Consider the following 13,903-nt stretch of genomic DNA (forward strand, 5'->3'; position numbering starts at 1 on the left):
GCAGAGCCCAGCGCAAAGCCCACGGGAGAGGGTGGTGGAGGTGCAGCAACAACACCAGCGAGGAGCAAAGGAGTGTGGTGGCAGATGGGTGGGGCGGAGACCCAGCTGGGACCCTCAGCCCCTGGGCCCCCGCAGTGCAGCGGCCGTACCCAGCACCCCGTGCCAGGGCAGAGACAGGGCAAGTCACGTGATCGTTGGAAGAGCGCCTTGGCGGGGTCTGCTGAGGGCACTGCAGTGCCCGCACTGGGCACGGAAGTGCAGACCGCACCGCTCTGGGCGCAGGTCCGAGAGGAAGGAGCCGGTGATGGCTCGCGAGGTGAGGAAGCCCAAGGGCAAACCAGAGACACACGCTGGCCGCATCTGGACGTGGTGCTGCCGCGCTCGGGCACACAGGGCAGGGGGCGCCAGAGCACCATCCACGTGTGGGGTTCCTGGCATGTAAGCAGCATTTTTGTTAAAAAAAATGTAAGTTCCAATTACTTTCACGTTAAGTTTTTTTTTAGTTTATGGGTTTGAGAGAGGGAGAGGGAGACATTGGTTTCTTATTCCACTTATTCATACATTCGTTGGTTGCTTCTTTTATGTGCCCTGAAGGGGGATCGAACCCGCAACCTTGGCATAGCAGCGGACACTCTAACCAGCTGAGCTACCTGGCCAGGCTGGCAACAGTTCTTAGCAACAGGGGAGTTGAGGGCACCAAAAAGGCGAGCCACAGGGGCTCTGGGCCAAACCACCAAGTCACTCGGGATGCGGGGGAGCAGGGAACCAGCACAGGAGGCAGACACTGCCGGGCAAGGGGGCTCACGGGGAGCGGCTGCAGCGTGGATGGCAGGGCCTGTGCCGGCTGGGGAAGGTCTTTGGGCCCGTGCACGGGAGCGTGCAGGCGAGGGCTCCCTGCCGCTTCGCAGTTGGCACACAGCAGGGGCTCAATAAATGGTGACCTGCTCAGGAAGCAAAAGGCCCAAAACGCGCAATGCTCTTTGCAGGGCACCACAGGAAACACGGGCGCCCACCTGGCAGGGCTGATGTGAGCCTGGTTGGGCATCAGGCCCTCTGCACTGCGCACCCCTGTAAGCCCGTGGTGGCAAAAAACGAAGTTCAAGGAAAGTATAAGGTGAGTCCAGTCCCAGCTCATGCTGCGTTTGCCCGCACGCTGGCAGAGCCCTGGCAAAGGGTCTGCAGGGGGCGGGCTGGGAGCCCCAAGGGGATGGGGGACCTGCCACCACCCCCTGCAACCGCCTTCCTGACAAGAGGGGACATGGGCTGGCGGAATGAGGGGCTTGCTGTGCACAGCCCTAGAGAGGCTGGGAGTGGGAGCTGCACACAAGGGCCCCTCCAGGGGATGCGGGCCCCTCCTTATACTGCTCGGCACAGCAACTTGTGGGGTGCAGGCAGCTGCCAGAAAGCCCTGAGGACCAGGGGAAGTGCGGCCCCTGCTGGCTGAGACCCTCCCCCCTGAAAGAGCCCACCCCAGACTACACCCACACGGCCATGCTTGCCAACACAATGGACAGTGGGCATGGGCGTGAAGGGCAAGGACTGAGACACGGGCAGTCCCGGGTCACGTCCGCCCAGCCACAGCAGGGAGTTTCCAGACCGCAGAGCAGGGAGGGGGTCTGGGAGGGGCTAGAGGAGGCACAGGTCCGAGAGCCTGGAAGAGCCAGGACAGAGAACACAGGCCAAGCGGGAGAGAGAGGACCCGACACCTGTTCCGCACGGGGTGTCTGTGAGCCTTTGCCGAGGGCGGGCCGGCACACCAGCCCGGGAAGAGCCCGCGGAGAGCACGTGTGAGGACCGGCTCCCAGCAGGGCTCCCGTGGGCGGGAGCGGGGCCTGCGCCACCAGCCAGGCTGGAAACCCCCAAAAGCCATCGGGCGCTGGAGGGACACAGGGAGGTCCCACCCCCACAGGGGACTTGGCCTCAGCTGCCCCAAGCTGATTACTGCTTGGGTCCAAACCCACCAAACCCAGGAGCCTGACTGGGGGAAGTATGCGGCTGCTCTGCATGGAAGCCTGAGCCTTCACGGGAGCACAGAGGTGCCCAGCACTGAACGAGGGGAAGTGCACAGAACCGGGCAACAAATTTCAGTCCCAGACAGGACAGACACAGGAAAATCCAGCTTACAGTCGGGGGAGAGAGCCACCCCAGTCAGCCCCGAGTGGACACAGGCCCAAGGTGAGCGGACGAGGCCACCGGAGCCAGGGGTCACTGCGCTCTGCTCGGCCCAGTGTTAAGCAGACACCAGACATGACAGAAATCTTAAAAAGGCTCCAGTTTCATTCCTGGGAGCGAGGAGCACAGATCTGCAAGGAAAAACACCCTCGATGAGGTAAACAGCCAGTCACACACTAGAGGACAGCGGTGACCCCAAGACGAGGCTGCAGAGCAGCGGGAGGGAGAAGAGGGACTCCCACAGCCTCGGACAGGAGGATGTCACACGGTGTTTGCAGGCGCCACGATCCGATGTTCAGAAAGTCCTCAAGAACCCGCTAAAACCACTTCACTCCAGTAGACAATTCCGGCAGGGCCACAGCGTCTGGGCTCGACATCCAACAACCGCCCTCATTTCTACCGTCGGCAACCCAAGAACGAACCATGGGACCAGCACAAAGACAGGCTGCAAAGAAGTGCGTGAAGACCGGGGCCAGCGGACAGCCCATCGGGGGCACAGTCCCCGCGCTGGCCGGACGGCTCCGTGCCATCACTCTGAAACCCCAGGTGGCTTTTTTGCAGAAACTGACAAGTTGACCCTAAAACACGGCAAAAACCATGCAACACAGCTGACACGGAGGACAAGGAGGGGCACACACCCCGACTCCGCAGCTCACGGGAATGGGGACCGCGCGGTGCTGGTGGGGACAGCCATGCCAGCCAGTGACATGGAGCGCGCCCAGCCAGGAACCCTCGTGCATGGCCCACAGCTCTCCACGACGGTGCCGAGACCACTCGCCAGGGACACACAGGGGCTGCAACTACAGACATCCACGCGGAAAAGGAAGACACGACCCCGACCTCACACACCTGAAACTGATGCCGTGGAAACAGACTGGCATGTGAGCCTGGAACAAATCCCCTGGAAAACACAGGAGCCCACCGTCACAACCAGGGGTGAGAGAAGGAGTCTCAGCCGCGACTCCGGAAGCACGAGCAACGAAAGGAAAAGCCAGACACGCTGGACTCTGTCAGAACTGAGGACATGTCTGCCCCCGGGTGTGAACGGACTGCACTCGGGCAGCACACGGGGGGCTTCCAGCGGGGGCGCGAACAAAACACCCTGCACTCAACACAGCACCGTCATGAGCAGATCAGGCAGTCCGGCCAAAACCAAAGCAAACCCCCGACGTCACCATGGACAAAGGGTTTCAACGCATCCACGCTACACACGGAGAAACCTTGACAACGTCCCGTCACCCGAAAGCCGCTCACAGGCTGACGGGCTGTGTGGCCCTGCAGTCAGGCGGAGCGAGCAGGAGACAGACAACGAGCAGGAAGCAGCAAAGCAAGTGCCCGGGGACGAGGGCAGCAGCACTGGCTGGGGGGCACAGGCTCACTTTTGGGCGATGGGGAGCCTCTCGATTCAACCCCATCTGCAAGCGCTAGAAACCACTGACCGTACACTATACGTGAGTCCGTTCCGAGGAGCGCCAGTTACAGCCTAACCCAGCGTTAAAATCGAAGCAGAAGAAACGGTTTCAACAGAGAACAGCCCGTGGTGAGCGGCAGGACAGCGTCGCGAGCCGGAAGGCGCCTGGAGGGAGACAGGCAGCTGGCGTCACCAAGATGCAGGGATGCAGGCCTGACAGGACCGAGGACCCGCAGGCCCAAGGGGCTGAAGGAGCCCCCACACAAGTCTCACGAAGAAAACCGCACCGAGGGGCATCACAGACTGCTCAAACCCATGATGCAGACGGAAGCCTTAAAAGTAGCTGAAAGTTTTTTACATCTAGAAAAAAGACCTTATTTTTTAATTAAAAGGAATTTTTACAAAGAAATACCACACTTCGTACAGGAATACGAGTGATAACAGGTTTCTTCCCAGAAGTAACGTGTGCGAGCAGGATGGTTAAAATGCTGGAAAAAAGAAGGTCGACCCAGAATTCTCTACCAGGAAAAACACCTCCCAAAAACCAAGGTGGAATGAACACTCGGCAAACACTGGGACGCCGAAGGGCTCCCCACCGCAGGCTGGCGCGGTGGGAGACACACAAGGTCGGGCGGACCAACGGAAGAGGAGCCAGGAGCCAGACCCACACAAGGCGGGAAGAGGGACACTGAGGAAACACGGGTGCAGGCTGGACGGTCAGACCGTACAGACGTGTGAGGCCTCACATGAAACAGAGAAGGGGCCCCATGGCCTAACCGCGCCCTGGGCAGGAGGAGGTGTCCACTGCAGCAGGGTGGGGGGAGGGGGCGGGGGTTCGCAGGTGTGGCCCCCTAGGAGCAGCAGCAGCAGCAGGGCAGGTGGTGTGAGTGGCCCGCAGCTGGCTGTCCTCACTGCTGTGGATGAGGATGTGAGAAGAGGCCATCCCTGGGCAATGGATGCCTGCTGGCCCCGGGAGACCCCCCGCTGCCCAGAGAGCTTGCCCGGGGACAGGGAGCTGGAGGGCATCGGCCTGGAGGTGGGGTCAAAACATGTCAGCGAGAGTTACCAAACCACAAGAGTGAAAGGGGGGAGAACCAAGATAGTGGTGTAGGTGGACACACTGCACCTCCTCGTACAACCAGAACTGACAGAAAATCGAACGGCAAGGAAGTCTGACACCAAGGAGATAAAAAAGAAACATACATCCAGACCGGTAGGAGGGGCAGAGATGGGCACCGGGGCAGGGAGGACTCGCGTGGCCGTGGCGGGACCGAGACTGGCGGAGTGTGGGACGAACGGGGCAGGCAGTCCAACCACTAGCAGACCCTGCAGCCCCACATTCGTGCACAGATAAACCAGGACGAATGGCGGGGAACAAAGCAGACCGCATAACCCAAGGCTCCTGCACCGGGAAATAAAGCCTCAAACCTCTGACTGAAAACGCCCGTGGGGGTTGGGGCGGCAGCAGGAGAGACTCCCAACCTCACAGGAGAGGTGGTTGGAGAGACCCACAGGGGCCTGGGGCGTGCACAAGCCCACCCACTCGGGAACCAGCACCAGAGGGGCCCAGTTTGATTGTGGGTATCGGAGTGAAAGACTGAAATCCGGTGGAGAGGGGAGTGGGCGCCATTGCTCCCTCTCAGCCCCTCCCACACGTACTGCGTCAAGGCAGCAACCAGCGTTACCCCGCCCTGGGGAACACCTAAGGCTCCGCCCCTTTAGGTAACAGACACCCCAGGACAAAAAAAAAATGGCCCAAATGACAGAACACTTCAAAGCTCCAGAAAAAATACAACTAAGCGAGGAAGAGATAGCCAACCCATCAGATGCACAGTTCAAAGCACTGGTTATCAAGATGCTTACAGCATTGGTTGAATTTGTTCGAAAAGTAGATGAAAAAATGAAGCCTATGCTAAGAGAAACAAAGGAAAATGTACAGGGAACCAAGAGTGATGGGAAGGAAACTGGGACTCAAATCAATGGTGTGGACCTGAAGGAAGAAAGAAACATCCAACCAGAAAAGAATGAAGAAACAAGAATTCGGAAAAATGGAGAGGCTTAGGAACCCCCAGGACATCTTGAAACGTTCCAACATCCGAATTATAGGGGTGCCAGTAGGAGAAGAGGAAGAACAAAAAATTGAAAACTTATTTGAACAAATAATCAAGGAGAACTTCCCCGATCTGGCAAAGGAAATAGACTTCCAGGAAGTCCAGGAAGCTCAGAGAGTCCCAAAGAAGCTGGATCCAAGGAGAAACACACCAAGGCACATCATAATTACATTACCCAAGATTAAAAATAAGGAGAGAATCTTAGAAGCAGCAAGAGAAAAGGACACAGTTACCTACAAATGGGTTCCCATAAGACTGTCAGCTGATTTCTCAAAAGAGATCTTACAGGCAAGAAGGGGCTGGAAAAAAGTATTCCAAGTCATGAAAGGCAAGGACCTATATCCAAGATTACTGTATCCAGCAAAGCCATCATTTAGAATGGAAGGGCAGATAAAGTGCTTCTCAGATAAGGTCAAGTTCAAGGAGTTCATCATCACCAAGCCATCATTATATGAAATGTTAAAGGGACTTACTAAGAAAAAGAAGATAAAAATATGAACAGTAAAAATGACAGCAAACTCACAGTTATAAACAACCACACCTAAAACCAAAACAAAAGCAAACTAAGCAAACAACTAGAACAGAAACAGAACCACAGAAATGGAGATCACATGGAGGGTTATCAATAGGGGATTGGGAGGGGGAGAGAGGGGGGAAAGGTACAGAGAATAAGTAGCATAGATGATAGGTGGAAAATAGACAGGGGGAGGGTAAGAATAGTGTAGGAAATGTAGAAGCCAAAGAACTTATAAGTATGACCCATGGACATGAACTATAGGGGGGGAATGTGGGAGGGAGGGGGTGGGCAGGATGGAGTTGAGTGAAGGGGCGGAAAAGGGACAACTGTAATAGCATAATCAATAAATATATAACCCCCCCCCCAAAAAAAAGAGTGAAAGGGGCCCTTTGGCCAGCCATCACCCCCTTCGGTGCGACCCTTCCACACACAGTGTCACAGCACCGTGGGCCCACCCCACACACGCACGCTCTTCAAGGCGCGGGCCCCGCACTGAGCTCCCACTGGCCGTGCTGCTGTGACAAGAAGCTGTGGTGTGATCGTGTTGAGAGAAGCCTGTGCCTGTGCCCCTGCTGGTGTGGGACCCCGGCCGCCTCGCCCAGCCCCCGTCCTGCGAGAGGAGCCGTCGCCGAGACCTGAGTGCGGCCGGAGGCCTACCTGGATCCACTGCTCGCGGTTGATCTCCACGCCGTTGGCCCGCAACGAGGTGATGGCCCGGTCAATGATCTTCTCCACCATCTGCGTGTTCCCATTGGCCTCCTCCAGCTTGGCCGCAGTGACCCAGATGTGCCGGTCCGTGGGGACGTTCTCGCGGGCCTTGTTCAGTACTTTGCGGGCATTTTCATAGGTCTCCAGCCTTGCCAGGGCGAGCCAGAGCTGCGTGGAGGGAGCGCGGGAACTGAGACCTACAGGGCAGGCGGCAGCCGCTGGGTGGCCCAGGGCACCCCCAAGGCTCTGAGAGCTCTGGGGCCACCTGAGCGGGACCGCAGCACTTTTACCTCCTCCGAGCTGCCCGGCCCTGCTTCTGGCTCACAGAGTGACACTCCACTTAGCAGAAGCCACACGTCTCGGCTGCACGCCCCGCACGCTGGGTGGACAGGACGTGCCCTGTGTGCCAGCTCGTTTTAGGGGTTGGCACGGAGGTGAGCAGGACATGCAGCTGTGTCACAAGCTAAAGGTGACACGCGGGTCTGGCCCCCAGGGGGCTCATACCCCAGCTGGCCACTTGGTAACACTGCATCACGGAAGTGTGCATGGGCTCCGTGTTCATGTGAATAAACGAGGACTGATTTCGTCGGGAGGATTTCACAGCACCCCGTAGAGTAACTGTAGACAGACTGGACGCCACAGAACCCAAACTGAAAACCGCTGCACATCAGGGGCCTGAGTGCTCAATACTGAAGAGACTGGTCTGAGGCAAGGAGCCAGCCTCGCGCTGGGCTGGCGGGAAGATACAGCAACGGTTTCTACCACACTGCCTCCTCAGGTCCCATCTGCAAACCCTGAGTGGCTCTAGGGTGGAAGGAGGGCTCTGCACAGAACCCAGAGCCCCCGTCGGCAGCATGGCTGGCCACGGCAGCTGGGACCGGCCGCCTCCTGTGCCTTCTCCCCGCTGCCCATGTGAGCTCAGGGCCCAGCTGAGCCCGGGCCCCGAACTCACCTCCACACTGGTTGGGCAGCACTCCACAGCTCGGCTGAGCATGATTCTGGCGTCTTCTGGCTCTTCCAGCTCCACGGCCGCCTTCCACAAGCGAACCGAGTTGGGCACGTGCTCCAGGGCTGGGAAGGCACACGAGAAACCAGGTCACAGGCAAAGGGGAGTGGAGGCAGGACGCCCCGGTCCCAGAGGATGCTGCAGCCAGCAGGGTCAGATGGCCTCGCCTGGTGACAGGCCAGGAGGACAGGCTGGCCCTTCCTCAGGGTCCTCCCAGGCCCAGCACACAGCAGATGGCTGAGGGCAGCACGTCCGCTCCACCCCCACTCACGCCTGGACAGCAGTGTCAGCAGACAAAGGGGCCCGGGCACAGGAAGGCAGTGACTACTTGGGGGGCTGGTACTGGCGTGAGCGAGCGAGGACACAGAGACCACAGGAGGACACAGACGACCCTGGCCAAGTGCCCGAGGGCTGGGCACTGCTCACACGGGGCTGTGTCAGGGCCACCACCAGACACTGGGGCTCAGGCAGGAAGAGCAGTCGGAACGAGAAACGCCTGGGAGCGGGAGCGGGAGCAGGAGCGGGGCCCTGTGCTGTGGGAGAGGGACCGCTCTGGGAGGGGGGAGGGAGAATCGGTCACTTCCTGTGAGTGCACGGACACAGGGATGCAGGGAGGAACACAGGGCCGCTCACCAGGCAGCAGCCAACTGCCACCCCAGGGCACAAGGCTCAGCCCCGCCAGTGCGGTCACGAGGGGGACACAGAGGAGGACACTGGGGCTCAGAGGCCAAGCGTATGCCCAAGGTCATGCTGCCTCCTCAGGTCTCAGACTAGCCGCGGAAGCAGAAGGTCTCCCAACAGAGGACAAGGACGTCTGCTGCACCCGACTGTGGCCACAGCAGGGTTCACACACCCAAGGCCAAGGGGGGCACAGTGTCCCAGGCCACTGAGGGTGTCCTCTCAGGTTTCAAAAATCAGATTTTTCAAGTGGGGGCCGTCAGGTGCTCCCCAAGAGTACAGGGAGGCACCGGGAAACAGAAGCTGATTCAGAAGCCCCTCCAAGGAGGGAGCGGGGCCAGGACCAGGCTCGCGGGGGGCTCCACACTCGTGTCTCCAGGAGGCCGAGCCCTTGAGGACCCAAACGGCCCGGGCCCAGCAGGCTCTCCTCCGTGCCCACTGCCCTCCACGCCTAACGCCAGCTGGACACACACCCAGGTTCTGATGGCGGGTCATTCATCAAGCCGTGGCAGGGGAAGTGCAGCAGACCTTCCCTAAGTAAACACTGCTGATTGCTGAGAGCTCAGTGTGTCGTTAGCTATTTTCCTGGCTGAGGAGAAGCAAGGAGTTGGTTCCTATAAACCGAAACAGGCGCTGGCTTTCTGCTCCCGGCCCCGTGGGAAGGCCTGGCTCTGAGCACCTGATGGGTGGCGGGGTCGCACCCAGAAGGCAGACATGGCAAAAAACCACTCGTGAGCACAACGCCCACGCAGTCAGGGCCACGGGCCAGGCGGACACCACCCAGAAACAGCCCGTGACAACACCTGCAGGCCTGATGGCACTCACACGCACACCCGGACACCAGAGCCAGACACACTGGCTGAAAACAGCCCTCGATGCCACTGGCTCAGGCTGCTGCCATCAGCCTGACCAGTGCCTGCTCGGGACACCCAGCGAAGGCACTGCCCGTCGCAGGCACGGCGGAAGGAGCAGTGCTCACCGACTCCACCAGGATGAGAGCCATGCACAGGGCCCACAGGAGCTGTACCCTGGCCACGGCTCCCGGATGGACTCAGTTCCCAGCATGCAAACCATCCAAGGTGACGCCCAGCGGCCCTGCTGCACCAGGCTCACGGCACCCAGCAAGAGCAAGGCACGGCCACCCGCTGCCCTGCAGGACTCCTCCAAGACAGGGACAGGCTCGTCTAGGCAAAGCTCCAGCGTGGCCACTCAGAACAACTCTGAACCACACAGCACCTGCCGGCACGCAGCTCGAGGCTGGTGGCAGAGACCAGCGACACCCACAGGGCTGCATGGTGCCAGCTTGCCTCACCCCCACGCATGTCCCCAGCGAACCCAGAGGCCGAGCCTGCAGAGGAGGATGGCCTGGGCCTGAGCTGCTATCCAGCGCCCACAGGTCACGCCGCAGCTACAGGTGGGTCAGGCAGTGGGAGGGCAGAGAAGGCCTGGAAGATGTCGCCTGCTCCGCGACCACTGCCCCCAAGGCTGGAGCAGGGCACTGGGCGTGCAGAAGGTTCCCGGGGTGGGGGGGCGCACCTTTCCGAAGGACCCGCTTCTTGGCGCGGATGTCTGTCTCCAGCTCCGCAGCCCGGATGTAAATCCTGACAGACTGTGGGAGGTGGCGCACAGCCTGGGCCACCACAGCCTTGGCTGTGTCCCCAGGCTGCAACCGGGCTGCTTCCAGCCAGACGTCTTCACTCTGTGGGGCAGATGAGACGCCTGGTACAGGCACACACCGCTGGGAGCCCTCGGGTGCACACGCAGCCTCGGGACACAGGGGCTGGCTCCCAGACCTCTCCACCAGTTTTGCAACCAACAGGAGGCTGTCGCCTGGCCTCAAACTCAGCTGCACCACAGACCCCTGGGGTCACCAAGGCCAAGACTATGGCTGTAGCACATCTGGCGGGGGGTGAGGGGGGGCAGGCCACCCCGGTAAGAGAAGCTCAGCGCCTGCAGAGTAAGGAGCTGGTCCAGATGTGGAGGGGATAGGCAACAGGTGGCCACACACTGGCCTGGGAGGCTCCCGCCTATGTCCAAGCCCGGGGTGAGTATGCAGAGGGCATCTCTGTGCCAGGGGACCCAGTCTGCACCATGGTGGACAGTCACGTAGAAGGTCTAATCACAGCACCACCAAAAAACGGTGGAAGAGTAGCCTTGGTCTGCAGAGTGTTCACATGAGGTGGCTGGCAGCATGGACCACTCTTGCTCTTCCCAGTCAAGGTTGTCCTGCCGTTAATCTGAGAGTGGACAGGCCTTCGCTGCGTGGAGGATGGGCAGGAGGAAGCCCGCTCCCCAGGCTCACACCCTCAGCCTCGCCTGTCCTTCTGCCTGCAGCTCCCACATGGACAGGCAGACAGCCTCACTCTAACTCAGTCTGCCCCAGCAGGTGTCCCACATGGCACGGAGGCTCCCCAGGGACCCCACTGTGCACCTTACCTTGGGGCACATCTCCGTCCCCTTCATGATGAGGTTCCGGGCGACTTGTAGCTTCCCAGTGACTTCCTCCAGGCGGGCGGAGGCGATCCAGGCAGGTGGGTGGTGAGGGTTCGTCTCCCGGACGGACTTGAGGAGCAGGCGTGCCTTCTTGATGTCGCTGCAAGGGCGAGGAGGCACAGGGTCAGGCTGCCACGCCGCGCCCACACCCCGGGGAGGGGCACACAGCACCAGCACACATGCCCCTGGGGAGCTGGACCTAAGGAGACAGCACTGTGGCCGGTGGGCACCGCCCCCTGCCTGTTCAGTGGGCCGTGCAAGCCGGCTTCGGGCACCGGCATGTCCACAGCCAACAGCGACAGATGCGTTTTAAGTGGAAACCAAACCGCCACCCTGTATGTTCCTTAGGACACCCACACCTCACTCTGGCTGCAGGTTTTTCAAAGAACACCCGGAACATCCCAGGCAACCCCGCCCTGCCCCGGCCTTCAGAGCGCTCACTTGATGTCCCCTCCGTGGGTGGGGATCATGGAGTTCAAGTCTGTCAGGTAGCCCTTGGGGTCGACCACCGTCTGCCCACTCACAGAGTCGGACACCTGCAAGACAGCCGGGCCAGGCGGCAGGTCAGGTGGGGCCCCGGGGGCCCTGGGTACACCCCAGCCCTGCCTGCCAGTGGAGGTGGGGGCTTTAAAGCAGGAAAACACCTTCGCATCACACAGTTGGTGATGACAGGGAACAAAGGTCATTGCTACAGAGCAAGGGTTCACACAAACACCCGAAACCACGGAAGCCCCAGCGGGAAAACCCACTGGGTATTAAGGAAGGTCTGAGGGTGAGTGGGACCTGGGGACCAGAGGCTGAAAACAATCAGTCTGCCGTCCGCCTTGTCGCAGAGGACTCGCCCGTCCACACAGAGGTCCGAACGGGTCACCGGAACGACGAGGACCCCCAGGACCACAACGCAGTCACCACAGCAGGGCCGTGGGTGCCAGGGTAACAGCAGGCCGAGCACGCTGCTCCCTCTGTGGCAGGGAGGTCAGACTCATTTCCACTGGGGCCACAGCAGCCTCGGGGTCGCCTCTGAAGGGCCGAGTATAATTTCAACCCCTTAACCATTAAGGGTAGTCACATTTACACAGTCCTAAAATACTTCAGCCCTTTGAAGGCAACCGCGAGGCTGCTGTGGCCCTGGTGACAATGAGCGCAACACCCATTCACGGGCTCGCCAAACACAGGAGCCATGAGTTAGAAACATGGCACCATCCACACGAGCACCCCCGTGGGGAACGCTAATGCGTGTGACCCCCCACACCCCCAGCAGCTCTCTGCGAGGAACACCTCGGAACTCTGGGAGTGAAACCACAGACAGACCGAGGCCGTGGACAGACGCTCCCTGCTCCCACACAGGAGGGGCTGACACCGCGGGGCGCTGTGCGTCCCCCCTGGATCTGCAGACTGATGCCGTGTGGTGGGGACAGACAGGCGGGTTCTGATGTTTACACGGCAGAGGGCAAGCGACCTCAGAGAGGCAGCACAGTGCCCACAGAACGGACACAGGGCCGTCACCACACGTGGCAGGCGTGGCCGGATGGGAACCTGGAGGAGCTGTGGGGGGAGTTCTTGCACGTGCATCTGCGTGAAAGCCCCATGGGAAAAAGCCCGCCCTGGTCCACAGCGGAGGAGTTCTGTGGCCACGACAGCACCGCCTTCACTTCACATCCCACGCTGAGGAAGGCGCCAGCCTCTTCTTGCAGGGTGTCTGCACAGCGGCTGCCCACCCCTGACTGCAACCTTTCCTTTTTCCAGACAGGCCCTTCCGGTGACAGGATACTGGGAGGAAACGTGAGTGCCACAACGAAGCGACACCAGGCACCTGAAAAGGCCACACCCCATGCGGTTCCCACTCTGGGACATTCTGGGAAGGGCAAAGCTGTGGAGCCGGGCGCAGACCAGAGGCTGGGGGACAGGGGCCACGGGCCACACAGGAAGGCCCAAGGGCAGCGCAAGTGCTCCATGTGACTACGAGCGAGCCCGGTGCAGACCTCGGACGTGGTGACAGTGATGTTGCAAGTGCGCCCCACGGGGTGTGACCCGGGCCGGTGGGAACCTCTGCACTCCCTCTCCGTTGAGCTCTGAATCTAAAACTGGGCCTTAGAAAACCCTAGAAAAGCGAGCAAAGCACTGGGGCAGACGTTTCTCCACGAAGATACACAAATGGCCAGCAGCCTGTGAGAAGATGCTCAACATCACTCAGCAGGGAAACGCGAGAGCGAGGCACCACTGCACACCCACGAGGACGGCTGGCACTGAACAAGAAAACTCGCCCTGGCCAGCAGCTCTGCTGGTCAGAGCATCATCCCAGCACGCCAAGGTTGCAGGTTCGACCCCTGGTCCGGGCACAGACCAGAAGGAACCAGTGCATGCGCTGATACATGGGGCAACAAATCGATGTTTCTCTCTCTCCAAAAAATCAGTTGAAAGAAAATGCTGTCAAAGGCGTCGGTGTAACCAGAACCTGTGAGCCGTGCCGGTCTGCTGGGAATCTGAACTGGGCAGCTGCCGTGGGCAATAGTGGGGGGCCCCAGAAACTAGAGAGACGCCCCACACAACCCCGCAACCCCTTCTGCTTTCACACCCAAAAGAGCCGAAGCAGGCGCTCGGCTTGGGCACCGAGGCTCACAGTGGCCACGGTGCACAGGACAGTCCGGGGGGGGTGCTGCCCGTGGCCTCAGCCCTCATGAGGACACTGACCCCAGCTGCGACACGGACAAGCCTCAAGGACATGATGCTCAGTGGCATCGGCCGTCACATACGGACAAATCCTGTGAGACTCACTCATGTGAGGTTCCTGAGTCCCGGGACAGGCG

At 60.1% G+C, this 13,903-nt stretch overlaps 1 protein-coding gene across 2 annotated transcripts in view; it reads right to left on the reverse strand.

The window, feature by feature from the left end:
* The window catches only part of PRPF6 (pre-mRNA processing factor 6), a 34,336-nt gene that overhangs the window by 11,633 nt on the left and 8,800 nt on the right, over window positions 1–13,903 (reverse strand). For both annotated transcript variants that reach the window (XM_024559399.3, XM_045194504.2), the window contains exons 8-12: window positions 11,538–11,632; window positions 11,040–11,196; window positions 10,140–10,302; window positions 7,872–7,990; window positions 6,869–7,087 (exon numbers count right to left, since the gene is read on the reverse strand). In XM_024559399.3, the coding sequence (XP_024415167.2) occupies window positions 6,869–7,087; window positions 7,872–7,990; window positions 10,140–10,302; window positions 11,040–11,196; window positions 11,538–11,632 (753 nt within the window). The remainder of the gene's footprint in view (window positions 1–6,868; window positions 7,088–7,871; window positions 7,991–10,139; window positions 10,303–11,039; window positions 11,197–11,537; window positions 11,633–13,903) is intronic.

This window comes from Desmodus rotundus, chromosome 6 (assembly GCF_022682495.2).
Source record: "Desmodus rotundus isolate HL8 chromosome 6, HLdesRot8A.1, whole genome shotgun sequence".
In the NCBI taxonomy this organism is placed as follows: Eukaryota; Metazoa; Chordata; class Mammalia; order Chiroptera; family Phyllostomidae; genus Desmodus; species Desmodus rotundus.